The sequence below is a fragment of the Amphiprion ocellaris genome, chromosome 22 (genome assembly GCF_022539595.1).
Source record: "Amphiprion ocellaris isolate individual 3 ecotype Okinawa chromosome 22, ASM2253959v1, whole genome shotgun sequence".
NCBI lineage: Eukaryota > Metazoa > Chordata > Actinopteri > Pomacentridae > Amphiprion > Amphiprion ocellaris.
Window position 1 is genome coordinate 25,968,970 of NC_072787.1, and position 18,073 is coordinate 25,987,042.

The 18,073-nt window shown below is 40.1% G+C and overlaps 1 protein-coding gene across 2 annotated transcripts; it reads left to right on the forward strand.

Annotated features, from left to right (window-relative positions):
• The first annotated feature begins 396 nt into the window (after positions 1–396).
• LOC111583053 (uncharacterized) lies at positions 397–17,986 on the forward strand. 2 transcript variants are annotated; one of them, XM_055007026.1, is made up of 8 exons: positions 397–558; positions 1,463–1,761; positions 1,867–2,160; positions 2,362–2,529; positions 3,433–3,747; positions 13,347–13,640; positions 13,867–13,968; positions 14,058–17,986. In XM_055007026.1, the coding sequence occupies exons 4-8, from the start codon at positions 2,445–2,447 to the stop codon at positions 15,614–15,616; spliced, it is 2,355 nt and encodes a 784-aa protein (XP_054863001.1). In that variant the 5' UTR covers positions 397–558; positions 1,463–1,761; positions 1,867–2,160; positions 2,362–2,444; the 3' UTR covers positions 15,617–17,986. The 2 variants fall into 2 exon arrangements, with proteins under 2 accessions (XP_054863001.1, XP_054863002.1); XM_055007027.1 differs by lacking the exons at positions 1,463–1,761; positions 1,867–2,160; positions 2,362–2,529.
• Positions 17,987–18,073: the final 87 nt, after the last annotated feature.

Below are 18,073 nucleotides of genomic sequence, written 5' to 3' on the forward strand. Positions count from 1 at the left end.
CCAACATCAACCTCCTCAACTCAACCACAGTCCAGCAGAATGAACAGCAGCTTTACAGCATCAGTAGTTCTCTGATCCTCTCACCCAATGATACTGATCTGCTCTACAGCTGCACCATCAGCACTCCAACAAACAGGAGGAGAGCTGCTTGGAGGAAACTCAGTGACGAAGACTTCGATCATCAATCAGGTAAGTGGACTTATCTTTTAGTGTCTGTTTATCTGTCAACAAATAAAAAGTCTCCTGATGTGAAGCTCTGAGATCTCATGTTACAGCAGATAATAAATCAGGTCTATTAAAAAGTAGACTCCACCTCCTCTGAAGATGTCACCCCCTCCTCAGCAGCCTTAAATTTCCTGATTCTTCCATTTCTATCCTCACATTCTGCAGGACAGCTGTAAAGTTTCCTACCTTCTGAACACCTTGATAGCAGGAAGAACTTCAGTCTTTACCCTCCAGATCTGCTCTGCAACATGAAAATATGCAGAAATATGATCAAGATGAAGGTTTCTGTGTTTCTACTGATGTTTCTGTGGATTCTGACTGTTTCCAGAGGAGGTGAGTGAAACTGACAAAATTCTAACAAAGACTTTGCCCAATTTAAAAATTTTCCACAGGAGACAGTTTGATCTGTGTTGACATGTAAACAAACAGAATAGATGAAATGAAGTGATGTTTCCTTGTTCCAGTGTCAGTTTTAAACAGTTGAGCTCTGAGTTTGTCTCATTAACAGTTTGTCTGTTCATGTCTCAACTGGTAGAAAGGGAGCAGGAGAGAACAGGGTGGGGTGATTCCTTCAGACTAAATCAAAACCTACTATTGGTGATCAGCAGGAGGAGGAGACGGGAATAAACCCGTTTCTCAAAGAATGTGGGAGTAATTCCTGGCAGAGAAACTGCATTTATAAATTTACAGGTTATGAGACTGAACAGAGCAGTTGAGGACATACAGAGGTGGAAGAGAAACAACAACAAACAGCAGAAATAAATCTGGGACAGTTTCTCATCATAAAGAAACAAATAATGACATGAGAATATTATTAGAACAGGAATCAGGACTGTTTTATTCCATAGATCCCTTAAATCCAACACTCTGGACCCTGACAAGATGAACCTGATTATATTTAATATTTTTCCTGCTGTCAACGAGTCAAATGGAAAAAACAACATTCAATCAATCAGACAAAAAACCTGAAAATCTTTATTTACATACTGGTTGTTATTTATCTTTACATTCAAGGACACTCATTAAATGATAAAATAAAAGTAATACTGAAGTTCAGGAATCAGTAACTGGAGACTAAAAGACCTGAACTCATGAAAACTGTTTTTTACAGACATGTTGGTTTCATAATCTTATTTTCATTTACTGTATATTGTTTGCTGCTCAACAACTAAATCTAAGTGTGTTTCTGATGCAGCTCTGAGTCTCTCACTAACATGGTCTTTACCTGATGTTGCAGATACTGATGTGTCCTGTGTTTTCATGGAGAGATGCATCTTACCGTGCAGCTTCCAGGTCGCTGATCAGATCAACATCAGCTGGATTAATATGAAAGGACTTACTGTCCACTCGTGCTCCGGCAACCAAGACCAGTTTGGATATCAGCACCAGATCTACAGAAACAGGGCGTCACTGTTCAAGGACCAGCTCTCCAGAGGAAACGCCTCACTGCAGCTGACAGGAGTGAAGGTTCAGGATGAAGGAAGATACAGGTGTTTCATCAAGACCATCAATGGAGAGAAAGCTTCATTTATCAACGTAAAAACTGATGGGATGAGAAAAATACAGAAAAACATCAGTTCATTTTATTTAACCTGGAATTATTAGTTACTATCCCTGCATCTAAGTTATCCTTTTTTCCAGCTGCAGTCCATGACATCAACATCCAGCAGGTAGAAAACAGGATCACCTGCAGCTCAGAGGGGATCTACCCTCAACCTGAGCTCACCTGGTCCACCACACCTCCATCCAACATCAACCTCCTCTACTCAACCACAGTCCAGCAGAATGAACAGCAGCTTTACAGCATCAGTAGTTCTCTGATCCTCTCACCCAATGATACTGATCTGCTCTACAGCTGCACCATCAGCACTCCAACAAACAGGAGGAGAGCTGCTTGGAGGAAACTCAGTGATGAAGACTCAAGTCATCGATTAGGTAAGTGGACTTATCTTTTAGTGTCTGTTTATCTGTCAACAAATAACAAGTCTCCTGATGTGAAGCTCTGAGATCTCATGTTACAGCAGATAATAAATCAGGTCTATTAAAAAGTAGACTCCACCTCCTCTGAAGATGTCACCTCCTCCTCAGCAGCCTTAAATTTCCTGATTCTTCCATTTCTATCCTCACATTCTGCAGGACAGCTGTAAAGTTTCCTACCTTCTGAACACCTTGATAGCAGGAAGAACTTCAGTCTTTACCCTCCAGATCTGCTCTGCAACATGAAAATATGCAGAAATATGATCAAGATGAAGGATTCTGTGTTTCTGGTGATGTTTCTCTGGATTCTAACTGTTTCCAGAGGAGGTGAGTGAAACTGACAAAATTCTAGCAAAGACTTGCTCAGTTTAAAAATTCAATCCACAGGAGACAGTTTGATCTGTGTTGACATGTAAACAAACAGAATAGATGAAATGAAGTGATGTTTCCTTGTTCCAGTGTCAGTTTTAAACAGTTGAGCTCTGAGTTTGTCTCATTAACAGTTTGTCTGTTCATGTCTCAACTGGTAGAAAGGGAGCAGGAGAGAACAGGGTGGGGTGATTCCTTCAGACTAAATCAAAACCTACTATTGGTGATCAGCAGGAGGAGGAGACGGGAATAAACCCGTTTCTCAAAGAATGTGGGAGTAATTCCTGGCAGAGAAACTGCATTTATAAATTTACAGGTTATGAGACTGAACAGAGCAGTTGAGGACATACAGAGGTGGAAGAGAAACAACAACAAACAGCAGAAATAAATCTGGGACAGTTTCTCATCATAAAGAAACAAATAATGACATGAGAATATTATTAGAACAGGAATCAGGACTGTTTTATTCCATAGATCCCTTAAATCCAACACTCTGGACCCTGACAAGATGAACCTGATTATATTTAGTATTTTTCCTGCTGTCAACGAGTCAAATGGAAAAACCAACATTCAGTGAATCAGATAAAAACCCTGAAAATCTTTATTTACATACTGGTTGTTATTTATCTTTACATTCAAGGACACTCATTAAATCATAAAATAAAAGTAATACTGAAGTTCACGAATCAAACTGGACACTAAAAAACCTGAACTCATGAAAACTGATTTTTACAGACATGTTGGTTTTATTATCTTATTTTCATTTACTGTATATTGTTTGCTGCTCAACAACTAAATCTAAGTGTGTTTCTGATGCAGCTCTGAGTCTCTCACTAACATGGTCTTTACCTGATGTTGCAGATACTAAGGTGTCCTGTGTTTTCATGGAGAGATGCATCTTACCGTGCAGCTTCCAGGTCGCTGATCAGATCAACATCAGGTGGCATTCCATAACAAGAGACTTTAATGTCCACTCATTCTACTACAACCAAGACCAGCTTAGAAGTCAGCACCAGATCTACAGAGACAGGACGTCACTGTTCAAGGACCAGATCTCCACAGGAAACGCCTCACTGCAGCTGACAGGAGTGACGGTTCAGGATGAAGGCATATATCAGTGTTACATCAGCACTGTCAATGCACCCCAAATCTCACTGACCAACCTAACAGTTTACGGTATGAGAAAAATACAGAAAACCATCAAATATTTAGTGTGTGGAGCTGCAGTTCTTCAGGTTGTCCTGTAAGTGGCAGCAGATAAACAGAATGAATGAATGAATGAATGAATGAATGAATGAATGAATGAATGAATGAATGAATGATGGTTGCTTTGATTCACTGCTCTGTAGTAGTATCAGTAGTAAAATCAGTAGTTGTGCTTTGTGGAGCAAAATGGAGAAAATCTGTTGTTTAATAATTAATTCAACTTCAAATTATTATTAACTGTCTGTGTATCAAAATTCTCTGTTCTTTTCCAGCTCCAGTCCAAGACGTCAACATCCAGCAGGTAGAAAACAGGATCACCTGCAGATCAGAGGGGATCTACCCTCAACCTGAGCTCACCTGGTCCACCACACCTCCATCCAACATCAACCTCCTCAACTCAACCACAGTCCAGCAGAATGAACAGCAGCTTTACAGCATCAGTAGTTCTCTGATCCTCTCACCCAATGATACTGATCTGCTCTACAGCTGCACCATCAGCACTCCAACAAACAGGAGGAGAGCTGCTTGGAGGAAACTCAGTGAGGAAAACATCTCATCTCAACAATCCACTCACATATTATTGACTTGCTTCATTCTTGTCTTTTTCTCTTCCATCATTTCAGCTCCTATCAGTGGATCAACAAGTGAAACAATCATCACCTGCGCTGCCTCCAACTTTTCCTTCTCTCACCTGCTTTGGAGATTCAACCACAGTCAGATGATCCTGAACCAGAGCAGGACTGATGGCAGATCCACAATCTCAGAGGAGTGGAGGCAGCAGGTGAAGGATGTGTCAGAGTCAGGAGACATCACACTGCAGGACTTATCTTCAGAGCAGGAGGGAATCTACACCTGTCAACTCAGTAATGCTGAGGAGATGCTGATAAGTGACACCTCTGTGAAGATAAGTGGAGGTAAAACAGCAAAAGTTACTCTGATTATCTGGAAGATGTGTTTGACCTGCAAACATCAAAGATCACAAAACTCCATCATGAAGCTTCCAGGGACAGAATATTAACTGAATGTTTTTATATTTCAGGGAGTTCAGTCAATGTCGGAGGAATCATAGTCGCAGTGATTGCAGCTGTTTTGGTTGCAGCAGCAGTTGGTCTGTTTCTGTTCTGTAAAAAGAAAAAAGGTAAGAAGATGTTCTTCCTTCACTTGGAAATTTATTTCTTGGTTGTTTTTTATGTTGATGATGTTTTCTGAACATTTCTCAGGTCAACAAGAAAACAACACAATATAAGAAGATCAAGCTGTGATCAAACTACATACAGTAAATAAATGTTCTGTTGTCCTTGTTGCATCTCTTTCAATCATTACATTCTCCTATCATCATACAACTCATTTCATTGTGAACATTTCAATCATCTTATGATAAATTACCTATTTTAAATCACTCACATTCATCTTTTACTTAAAAACTTCAACATTTCAGAATATATATCAGCCTATGAAAATCATTGTTCTGCTCAAGCATAATCATGTGGTTACCTTATGTAGTTTCTCTTGTAGATCTTTATTAGTCTGCCTTTATTAATCTGCTTATGACCTTTAGTATCCCCTGGTAGTGGTTGCTTCTGGGATCTCAAAACTAGGCCCCACTTGACAATTTCTAACTATTGATGTACTTTTGTCTGCTGTTACTATTGTTGTGTTTTCCTCTTGTTTTTATTATTATTTTGACCATTAGGAGTTTTATACATGTTTACAATTTATTTCAGAGGTTTTCTTTGCTGTAAAATTAGCTTCAGTTGACTTCCTCCACTGACTGGAACAGACACTTTGTTCTGTATCTTGATTATTGATCAAACAGATTTCAAACTACAATTTCAGTGTGATTGGAGACAAATACAAACATGAGGCTTCAAATACAATCAAGAGTCTGTATTTTCATGGATTATTGGACTATCAGTATTAATATTGGATTATCAGACTTCATTTCATTTCACAATATTCTAAAATCCTGTTTTACATCATATTTTCATGTTGACGAAACACAATGATTGTAACAGTCTGTGACCTCTACTGGTTTTAGTGTCATTTTGTTATTAAAAATAAAAAACATTCTTGGAGAAATGATAATGAATGATTTCAGTTTGTGTCTAGCAGAGGACGCTGCAACTCCATCACTCATTTATTCAGTCAAACACTTCACTGTTGACTCTACAACTTTATCTGATTATGAGTGTAGCCCCCCAGCACCCGTAATTTCAGACTAGGAGGACTTTCTAAAAGTAGTGCTAATTTAGGATACTGAGGTGTTTGGGTTCGTACTACTAAAGGTAGCTACCCTAAGGTTTACCTGATGTGGAGTAGAATTACTTTGCTTACAAGACTTCAAACCTTTAGGTCTATCCACAGTTCCTACATGCCAATTGGAATAACTGACCCCCAACAACTTGGTTATAGTTGAGTGAAATAAAAATACTTTAATTCAATGTTTTAAATAAAATGGTAAAAATATATCCCCTTCCATTTCATAATTTTTAAACACAAAATAACTCAAAATAATACCTTTCAAACTGAATACCTTCCCTTGAAATTAAATTAATAACTAACACAAAACATCTCCCTTTAAATATTTAAGTTTACCTCAAACAAGCTCAGAAAGGAACACCTTCAAATATGTCACTGAAATGTTCTCATATGTGACACAACAAACAACACGTACTAAATACCAAATATTGTTCATTAAGTTGTGGATCCACACATACACTCACACCAACCCCAAGAAGTTGCAGACCTGTGTGTCGATCTCCAGCTGGTCGCCGTAGTCCAGGTGCAGAGTAGAAAACCCACGATGATCACAGGAAGCAGCCCACGAAATCCCCGTGTTCCAGTTTAACTGGTGATCAGGTTAACTGGCGATAGTTTCCGTCTCCAGATGTTTCGTTCGCAGATTCGTCACGATCAGACCTGGATTTACGTGAAATAAAGATACCAGATAAAGAAGACCTCACCGAAAAACGTCGGCATCACTACTTAACAAAGTCTATATCCATGTAAATATCATCTACAGACAGTAAAAAGAAATGTGCGGGCCGAAATAAAAAACACGTATTTTTCAAGTACGTTGAAAGGATTCGAACCCACGTAATCCAGCGATAAAGCTACAAGACCACCGTCTTACTCATTGTGCTACCGATCAGCTCTGCAAGCATTCCGCTTCATCCATATAGATCACTGTCATCCTGTCAGGTGTTTAACACCTGGTGATTGTTCAGGAAACACGTCCATGTCAACTGGGGATAGTCACAACTTAACACAGGCTTCCTGGTTAAGAACGAGTCACAAAACTATTTATTGTCTCACCAAGAAAACCCACAACATGAAAGCACGTCCACTGCTGTGTTGTGTGTTAGTTTGTGAGTTCAGTGGAACAGATCCAGAGCAGAACTTCAAGCTGAACTCGGTTTTGCTCTCAGAAACACTCAGACCCTCAGCAGCCTCCCATTAGAACATTAGCGTACAACATTAGCTTGATTTGCTAAAATGCATCGGAACAAACTGAGACCACGTTGTTTAAACTAGTCACTCAGAAAACAATAAAAACTCGTTCAGTCGTCCTAACCGTCATTTCAAAGCACGTTAACCGCTGACAATATATTTTTTTAAAGGAAGGGATCCGACCTGGTCAAAACAAACAATATATTTGTGTGATTTGTGTCTTCCCAAACATCCTGGCTGGTTTAGAAATGGCAGAAGACACTTTTAATGATGTCGCAGAGGAAGACTAGAGTGAATTGTGGTGTTTGACAGTATTTGATTTAATGACATGTTCCTAATCCACTTTAAGAGTACATGTAGGCTAAATATACAAATATGGCAGCAAAATATTTCCAGTGTCCAACAGGAATATCTGTAGCTGTAACGTTCATATATGACTGTAGTCTACTTCAATACCTCCTGCTCATGGCTCACTGTGTAGGGCGAATAAACCATTGTTTGTTTTGACCAGATCGAATCCCTTTACTTCCCTTCCCTTTTTAATTTATTTTTTTTAATATAGTCAGCGGTTAAAGTGCTCTGAAATGACGGTTAGGACGTGGATGGCTGAACGAGTTTTTATTGTTTTCTGAGTGACTAGTTTAAACAACGTGGTCTCAGTTTGTTCCGATGTATTTTAGCAAATCAAGCTAATGTGCTGCGTGTTGTTCTGATGGGAGGCTGCTGAGGCTCTGAATGTTTCTGAGAACAAACCCGAGTTCTGCTCGAAGTTCTGCTCTGGATCTGTTCCACTGAACACACAAACTAACACACAACACAGCAGTGGACGTGCTTCTATGTTGTGGGTTTTCTTGGTGAGACAATAAATAGTTTTGTGACTCGTTCTTAACCAGGCAGCCTGTGTTAAGTTGTGACTATCCCCAGTTGACATGGGCGTGTTTCCTGAACAATCACCAGGTGTTAAACACCAGACAGGATGACAGTGATCTATATGGATGAAGCGGAATGCTTGTCGAGTTCGTCAGTAGCACAATGAGTAAGACGATGGTTTCGTAATTTTATTGCTGGATTACGTGGATTCGAATCCTCTCACCGTACTTGAAAAATACGTGTTTTTTATTTCGGCCCGCACATTTCTTTTTACTGTCTGTAGATCATATTTACATGGATATAGACTTTATTAAGCAGTGATGCCGGCGTTTTTCGGCGACGTCTTCTTTATCTGGTATCTTTATTTCACGTAAATCCAGGTCTGATCGTGACGAATCTGCGGACGAAACATCTGGAGACGGAAACTATCGCCAGTTAACCTGATCACCAGTTAAACTGGAACACCCGCAGCGGCGTTGATCTCCGGTCAGCAAACTCACAGTTAGCCGTTAGCAGAATCCGCTAGTGGCGTTCACAGCTCGGTGTCTGAAAAGTCAGCAGCCAGCCGACGAATAATCCGATGTCTCAGGAAAAGAAACGGTCAGAGGAGCGGCAGGTAACTCCTCATCCAGGTAACTCCTCATCCAGGAGCACCTCCGTCTGTCCAGTTCAAAGTCCACTCAGCTCGTGACAAGGCTCGCTGGCCGTAGCTTAGCCGTTAGCTTAGCCGTTAGCTTTAGCGGATAGCTTGAACCCGCTCACACAGAATCTCCGTTTTTTTCTCACTCAGACAAAAAACAACATCTGTGCCTCTGCAGTCCTTAACTACACACAGCTAACAAGGCAAAACATAACATGTATTGAGTAAATCCAGTCAACAGAAACATGGATTCTTAAACCTGGTTCAGCTTCCAGAGGACCTCTCTGTTCACCCTTCTGCTCTCCCAACGTACATCTCACGTTTCTTCCTCCCGCCCCCCAACAGTCTCTTCCTCATTCCCGACCAATCCCCACACAGAAAAATCAACTTGACCTTTAACCCTTGACCAATAAACAGTTACCTGCAAATAAAAGGAGAATCTGTGGTCTTTACCACAGAGACACAAAATGACCACAAAGACTCAAAATGGCCTGAAAGACAACAAAAAACAGCAACGACACAAAATGACCACAAAAAGAACCTAAAAAGCCACTCAGAGACAACAAATGACCACTAAGAGACACCAAACAACTAAATCCAGACAATAAATGGTCAAAACAGATGCAAAACAAACTGAAGAGGCACAAAACAACCACAAAGAGACACAAAATGACGTCTGGATTCTCTCCAATGTCTAAAACAAAGTTGTCCTCAGGGAGACAGTCAAAGATAATCTCATGTAAATATACTCCACATGATTCCACATCACCTTAAAGGCAGGACTTTAAAGTGCTGCTGGCATTCATCATGTCATTAGTCTGATTTACAGTGTTTGTTTTGATGATGTTTTCTGGACTCTGAACATTTCTCAGGTCATCAAGAAAACTGTGACGAAACCATGATCAGTCAGTAAATGTTCTGTATTAAACTTCTCTGCTGCTCTGTGTGAACTACAGTATATGATGGAACATGTTCAAGGAGAAAACTGTTTCTGTCATTAAGTTAGTTTCATGGGATGTTTCAGGAACATTTCCACCACTTATTTTCAACAACATGCTTTGTTGTATCAGCTTAGATGATGATCTCAGTCAGAGTTCAACAACATCCATGAAATGAAAACATTAACGTCACTGAAATGAAGATAAAACAGAAAATCACATGAAGGAATCATGACTGATGTCAAGGTTTACTTTGCACTTTATATTGAAGATGAATAAATAGGGAACTGTTTTGTTTTTTATCTTTATATGTTTTGGGGGCTGAATTGTATTTTATTTTATTTTCAGATGCATTTGTGGCAATAAAAATGCAGGACAATCATCAAGTGAAGAAACCAACACAGTTAAAGCTCCATCAGATGAACTCTGAGGTTTGACTGCACTGATGAATGTTAGTTGAAATCCTGTTATTTGGAGAACAAGTGGAAACAAACAGGACAAATGAGCCTCTGCACAGCAATAAGATGATTAAAACGCTGGTATTTACAATAAAGGTAGAGTGTTGTGAGAATACAGAATGCAGTAAAATATAGCTGATAAAGTCCAAGGATCAATGCGATCAGTAGAAGTAATGAAGTATACAGGAGGAGTGTGGTTCTTGGGTCCTGGTGGTCCTGCTGATTGTTTATTGGACTGAACTGCGTCTCTCAGTGAGTCCAAACTAACCCTGTCCTGCTGCCTTATTATGCTACATGTTTGGATGGATTTATAGAGAGGAAATTTATATTATTTTTTTCTACCAATAAAAACATTTCAGATTGAAGCATTTTCTGCCCCATGATTACTTCCTTCTCCAATCTGCAGTTTTTCTTCTGTGATTTTGTGGAGACTCTTCCTGTTCACTGCTGGTAAAAGAGGAAGCATCATTTCAACAGATGTTTTTCTGCTGGAAACAGTCCACAGTCTGAACCAAAGAACAGAGACATGAACTCAGAATTGAACCCAGCTTCATTCACTGAACGGAGAGATGAACATTCATCAGTAACTGTATTTTCTATCTGCTGATCATTAACGAGACAGCAGCAGTTAAAAGACTAATAATGTTATCGATCTGTTCTGATTGATGATGTGTGAGCTGCAGGAACAGTAATCTGTGACTCATTAACCTGGTTCAGCATCAGTGTTAACACTCAGTCAGGAAACATAAGCTGACGTTAGAACATGTTCACCATCAGAGGTTCCAGTCTGGTGTTAACCTCCAGTAACTTCACATCCAGTAACGGAGGTCATTGCTTTAGATGTGATGTTGTCCAGATGTGGACGGAAAAAAATCAGTTTCTGAGATGACTTTAACACTGACACAAGACTTTATCTCCATGACGTGAATGATTCAGCAGCAGCGTCATAAAACAAGGAAGCTGCTAGATGTGACCGGATAGAGTCTGACAACAGGAAAGAGGAGAGAGCAGCGATTGGTTCAAAACAGCTGAGCTGAGTTTGTGGTCAGAGACTGGATTAATGTTGAAACCACAAACTCAGTCTGCTCTCCACCCTCTTCAGTAGATCATGTTTTTGGTCTCCAAGCAACTGGGCTTCAGTGCTGTGAGGTTTCTGGTCCTCTGATCGTCTCTCCTCCATATCAGGACTCTAAAGTTCAGTCTTTTCCTCCACATCTGCTCTGAAACATCAAATAATCAGGATTGTGATCAGGATGAAGGTTTCTGTGTTTCTACTGATGTTTCTGTGGATTCTGACTGTTTCCAGAGGAGGTGAGTGAAAACTTTCTCTTCTCTTCATAGATTTTAGTTTCTCCTTATTTTCCATCCATGGGTTTATTGTGTTTGACAAGTTGAGCTCTGTTGGTCTCAAAAACTGTGGAAAGAGATCACGAGAAAAAGCTTGAGGTGGTTTATTATCAGACTGAATTAAAACTACAGATGCTAGGATGGGTTCACATACTTATGAGACTATCAGGAAAAGTAATAATGGAATCATCGTAAATGAGAATTTGTTGTCAACTGATCCTAGCTGGTAAAATAAAGAAGGGAGAGAGAGAGAATAGCCACTACAGAGACAACACTCTGGAAAGGTAGAAAATGAGTAACTGCAGGACTAAAATCTGGATGGATTTCATTCCATGGATGATAGAAAAGCAGAGTGTAGATCTGCAAGGTTCAGATCTGGAGGATCTACAAAGAAGCTGCACAGCCTCATTAGAACTGGACATCTATCAGTGCAGTTGGAACTTCTCAGGTCGCGACACGCAAGTCAGTGATCTTTCAAAATAAAAACTTCCTTTATCACAGAAAATGGCAACATAAATCACAGGAAGCACTTTTCAAAGTAAAACTCCACATATTTTAACCACAATGAATTTGGGCCCTTTATAACCAACAGGAGACTGTTTGAGCAAAAGGCTCTGATTGATGATGAAGGATTCTCTAAGCTTCTCTATGTTTTTGCACCGTAAATAGTTCAGAGTTTATAAATATTATATAATCAAAGATTGGATCTTTTTTGTCAAATTCAGATGGGGATTTGTTTTTTTAAAAATATTTTTTGTAGCACTCTGTTCCATGTTGAGAATAATAAGACATATAAATAATAAATATTTGATCAAAAAGAACTAAATCAAGGATTTGAGTCAAAGTCTGGACTTGAATCTAATTCAGATTCTGTGGAAAGACCTTAAAAGATCAGTTCATGATCTAAAACCATCTAATGTGACAGAATTGAAACTATTCTGCTGAGAAGAGTGGACCAGACTTCCTCCATGGTGATGAAAAGATGATCACCAGCTGGAACAAACATCTAACTGCAGTTGTTGCTGCAAACGGACCAACCAGTTATTAGGTTCAGGGGGGCAATTACTTTTTCACAGGGGTGAAGGAGGTTTTCAATAAACTTCAATAAACCAGAATCTAAAAATCTAAATATCTAATCTAAATATTAGTTTGATGATTTGGAACATTTAAATGTGAGAAAAATGCAACAATAGAAGATTTCTGTTGGGGGGCAAATACTTTTTCATAGGACTGTATGTATGTAGGTAGCAAACGAGCCATATCTGTTCAAGGAGGAACTTTAAACTGATAAAATGCTGAACAGATTAAAGAAAAACAACACAATTTAACACTGTTTAGTTGTAATTCTTATTTCTCAGTAACAGATGGGACAAACGCTGCACAAAAACTACATCTAAGTGTGTTTTTGATGCAGGTCTGAGTCTCTCACTAACATGGTCTTTACCTGATGTTGCAGATACTGATGTGTCCTGTGGTTTCATGGAGAGATGCATCTTACCGTGCAGCTTCCAGGTCGGTTCTGATGTCATCATCACCTGGACTCATTTCAAAACAATAAACCTTCTTGTCCACTCATACTACGACAACCAAGACCAGTTTGGATATCAGGACCAGAGCTACAGAAACAGGACGTCACTGTTCAAGGACCAGCTCTCCAGAGGAACCGCCTCACTGCAGCTGACAGGAGTGAAGGTTCAGGATGAAGGCAGATATCAGTGTTTCATCAAGGCCATCAATGGAGAGAAAGCTTCATTTATCAACGTAAAAATTGATGGTATGAGAAAAATACAGAAAAACATCAGTTCATTTTATTTAACCTTGAATTATTAGTAACTATCCCTGCATCTAAGTTATCCTCCTTTGCAGCTCCAGTCCAAGACGTCAACATCCAGCAGGTAGAAAACAGGATCACCTGCAGCTCAGAGGGGATCTACCCTCAACCTGAGCTCACCTGGTCCACCACACCTCCATCCAACATCAACCTCCTCTACTCAACCACAGTCCAGCAGAATGAACAGCAGCTTTACAGCATCAGTAGTTCTCTGATCCTCTCACCCAATGATACTGATCTGCTCTACAGCTGCACCATCAGCACTCCAACAAACAGGAGGAGAGCTGCTTGGAGGAAACTCAGTGATGAAGACTCAAGTCATCGATTAGGTAAGTGGACTTATCTTCAGAGCACGAGGGAATCTACACCTGTCAACTCAGTAATGCTGAGGAGAAGCTGATAAGTGACACCTCTGTGAAGATAAGTGGAGGTAAAACAGCAAAAGTTACTCTGATTATCTGGAAGATGTGTTTGACCTGCAGACATCAAAGATCACAAAACTCCATCATGAAGCTTCCAGAGACAGAATATTAACTGGATCTGTTTATATTTCAGCGAGTTCAGTCAGTGTTGGCGGAATCATGATCACAGTGGTTGGACCTATTTTGGTTGCAGCAGCAGCAGTTGGTCTGTGTCTCTACCTTACAACCAAGAAAGGTAAGAAGGTGATCTTCCTTCACTTTGGAATTTATTTCTTGCATGTTGTTTGTGTTGATGATGTTTTCTGGACTTTGAACATTTTTCAGGTCAACAAGAAAACAACACAAGAAGATTTCAAAAATATTTGTCTTGTTTGCCTTTGGGCAGCAGACAGGCAGAAAACAGATCGTTGCCTTCAAGAATGAAAAGCAGTGCGTCAGGTCTTGTTGTATGGAATGAATATGATTATGACCTGAACCTTGGTGACTGCCTTTCTGGAGAGTCACGGTCAATACACCTGAGTCTTTCTGATTGTCAGCATGAGCTTTTGTCCATGCAGACTGTTGATCTGGTGGAAATGGAGAAATCAAATGAAACTGTGAACTATCCAGTCACCAGCATCCTTCCAACCCATCAGCTCCACTTCTCCTCCTCAGGTCCTGGTGGGAGTCCAAGAGGCTCCAGCATTGTTCCTGGTTCTGTCAGCATGCCTTCACTGAGTCACATCACCTCTGCAGGAAACAACAAGCCAACACGAGCAGCAAGTTTACCTGACATGAAGCTGCAGAGCAGCTTTGAGGAGTTCACCCCTGATCTGAGTGAAGACGATGAAGGCTACAGGTTCCAGTGCTCCTGTCCAGGCCTGTACCAGTGCAGCGTGACCGGCCTGGTGTTTGACATGGAGGGAGAAGGAGACGTGGCTTACAGGACGGTCCCTTGGAACAGGAGGCTCCTGGTCCAACATCACAAGAGGCCTGCAGGACCTCTGTTTGACATCAAGTGTCAGCAGCAGTCTGTGCATCAGCTTCACCTCCCACACTGCCAGATCCTCCCCACAGCTGGATTCCTGGCAGTTGCTCATGTGAAAGATGACGGCGTGGAGTTCATCACCCCTCATAAGATCACAGAAACTCACCTTGTTATCAACATCATGGGCTTTTCTGGTTTCGGTATTGTGAAGGACGAAGACTCTCCCCCTGACCCAGTCCGAGCATTGGTTCTGCTGTTCTACAGGCCACCAGATGATCCAGACGTCACATCTGTCCTCAATGTCTTGATGCTGCCTAAAAACGTTTCCCTGCGGGACGTGCAGCGCACCAGGAGGAAGTTAGTTGGAGATGAGAGGTACATCGAGACGTCCCCACACTGTAAACTGCTCCCAGATCAGGTCTACACTCTGTCCACTGCACCTGAAGATGACTCAGTTCTAGTTCAGCCAACAGAAGCTGAATTTGAGGAGGACTCCTACGACAACTACTTCCCAATGTTCCAGGTGTTTATGGAAACAAAGATGAAACATATGAAGCTGTTTCTGAGAGACAGCAGCTCCCAAAGTGTCTGGGAAAGACAAGTCTGTCTTTCCTCTGCTGGACAAATAAAGTCCAGTGGATCAAACCCTCCAAATCAGAAGCTGCTGGACGTACGGAGCTGCTTCATCGACGGCACATCAGGACCGGTTCTCAATAGTCTTCTGGACAAGCTGCTGGAGAAAAAGGTGTTGACCGACTCTGAGAGGGAGTCAGCAGACGAGGTGAAAAACAGGAGAGACAAAGCTCGTTTTGTTATCGACACGGTGAGGAAGAAAGGCGACGCTGCCAGTTCAGAGATGATGGAGTTTTTCTGTGAGCTTGATCCCTTCCTCTGTGAACATCTGGACTTGATGTGAACCAAAATGAATAGATGAACCAACAGTTTAATGTGCAGAGGATCCGGAACACATCATCTGCCTAGCTGTACAAAACTTTATCATCAGCATAAAAATGTACATTACGACTAGATTCAGATGAGACAATATCATCTGCCTAAAGAGTGAACAGCACAGGCCCCAGGATTGAGCCTTGTGGGACACCTTTTGCAGTTTTTACAAATTCTGACTGATGAAGGTTTTAATATCTCCAGAAATATAACTCCCATATCTGTAAAATTTGGTGTGGACACAGACAAAATTGTTTCCAGCATCAACAGATGGCTCCAGTAGAATCAACATTTTTAATTATTACCCCTTGAGAATAAGAAAAAAGTGCAAAATGAGGGTGATATTGGGGTCCCAGTAGTTCCTTTACGTGAATATATGGTCGTTTCAGTTTTTCCTGTTAAAAATACAGTCTTGGTCAACATTTAAGTGTTTTCTATATTCACATGTCAAAATGTTGATGTGGACTCATTTGTAGGACGACAAACTGTTTGGAACAGTGGCCTATATGTGGGTCAGTTTATGTCAGACACCAGTGTTGCTCCACCATCTCCACCAATAGTTGACCTATTTGTTATTTGGTACCCAAAACTAAGTTCTGTAAAAATATTTTTGCAAAATTTTCACAAAAAGGATTTTCATTTCTGCTGCAAATAATATCAGTTCAATTATAAGTTAGATGTGTCCTTGATAATAATTGGTATTGGCCCTGAAAAAATACATCATGTGACCCCTGCAACCCAGAGGATACCACTGATTTATTATATATATAATATGAAGGAAAACTGTTGTCATGAAGTTAGTTTTCTGGGATGTTTCAGGAACATTTCCACCACTTATTTTCAATGACATGGTTTGTTGTATCAGATCAGATTCAGGTCTGCAGAAGCTGCATTTCATCCTGAAGGAGAATAAACAAGGAACACAATGAAGGTTTAAAAAAGGCTGATTTGATGATTTGAAGTGGAAAAACTGATAGTATTTGTAAAACTGATTAATTTCAAGCATCATTTTATTTTCATTAAGCTGTGTCAATTTTCTCTGTGGTAATTAATTTACTGCACAACACATTTAATGTGGATTTTCCTTTTTGGACTTTTGAAAATCTTTGAATGAGACAAAACCAAAGGTCAGAGCTGAATTTCAGGAGTTCTGTTCTGCTGTTGTAGGACTCAGACTGGTTGTAAATGTGCAAACTGCATTATATTTATTTTCTTATTTTACAGTTCTTATACCACTCCACAGACAAAATCTGAAGACCGAGGGAAAAGTTAAAAGTATTCACAGGATAACGCTATTTCTTTTACACTGACAATCAAAGTAAAGATGGTTTTACCTTAGCTAACATGTTTCAACTGCAACTGCAGTCTTCTTCAGAGCATCATCTGACGTGTGCTGACATGTCCTTTTTATCAGGTGACCAGTCTGACAGATCTGTCTGTGACTGGCGACTGGCCGACTGGCGACTGGCCGGCCACCCCCCGGCGACATGCTATACTATGATGTTTTAAGAGCGACATGCTATACTATGATGTTTTTAGAGCGACATGCTATACTATGACGTTTTAAGAGCGACATGCTATACTATGATGTTTTTAGAGCGACATGCTATACTATGATGTTTTTAGAGCGACATGCTATACTATGACGTTTTTAGAGGGACATGCTATACTATGACGTTTTAAGAGCGACATGCTATACTATGATGTTTTTAGAGCGACATGCTATACTATGATGTTTTTAGAGCGACATGCTATACTATGACGTTTTTAGAGGGACATGCTATACTATGATGTTTTTTGGACCAAAGGCTATACTATGACAATTTTAGATTATATATATTATATATTATATAATAATAATAGGAATTGGGAATTCTAAATTCATTTTCTGCTCATATATCCAACATACTGGACCTTGACAAGACAAACCTGATGAGGTTGTGTCATCACCGGGACAAGACGAGCTCTCCGTTGGTTCTTTAGGGGTTTGATGAGAGTTTGTGAAGACCTGAATGGTAGAACTGATGTAGAGAAATCAGCAGTCATCCCCTCCCTCATCTGCTACTTTTATGAAGAAACAACAACTAAATAATTATGTTCTGCATCTAAAAATAAAAAAGGGGGTTTTCTGATTCATCACAGTCTCGATCAGGGGTGTCAAACATGCGGCCCGCGGGCCAAAACCGGTCCTCCAGCGGGTCCTATCCGGCCCGAATTTGTAAAGTTTAAAAATTCCAGAGAAGACATTAACTGCAGATTGTAAATGTATAAAACTATACATTTAAAATCATTTCTAGACCATGAAAAGTTGTTTGATCATAAAATAAAATACTACATTGTTCATTGCTCTTTTGTGTCTCATTTTGTTTAATATTTCGTCTTGCTTTTGTCTTTTTTTGTCTGACTTTTATCGTTTGTGTCACATTTT

Bases quoted from the DNA above. Each gene is read 5' to 3' on its own strand.
- LOC111583053 (XM_055007026.1), top strand. From the start codon at position 2,445: ATGAAAATATGCAGAAATATGATCAAGATGAAGGATTCTGTGTTTCTG. The intron at 13,641-13,866 runs GTAAGTGGACTT...TTTATATTTCAG, and splicing joins AGACTCAAGTCATCGATTAG to CGAGTTCAGTCAGTGTTGGC. The intron at 13,969-14,057 runs GTAAGAAGGTGA...AACATTTTTCAG, and splicing joins CTACCTTACAACCAAGAAAG to GTCAACAAGAAAACAACACA.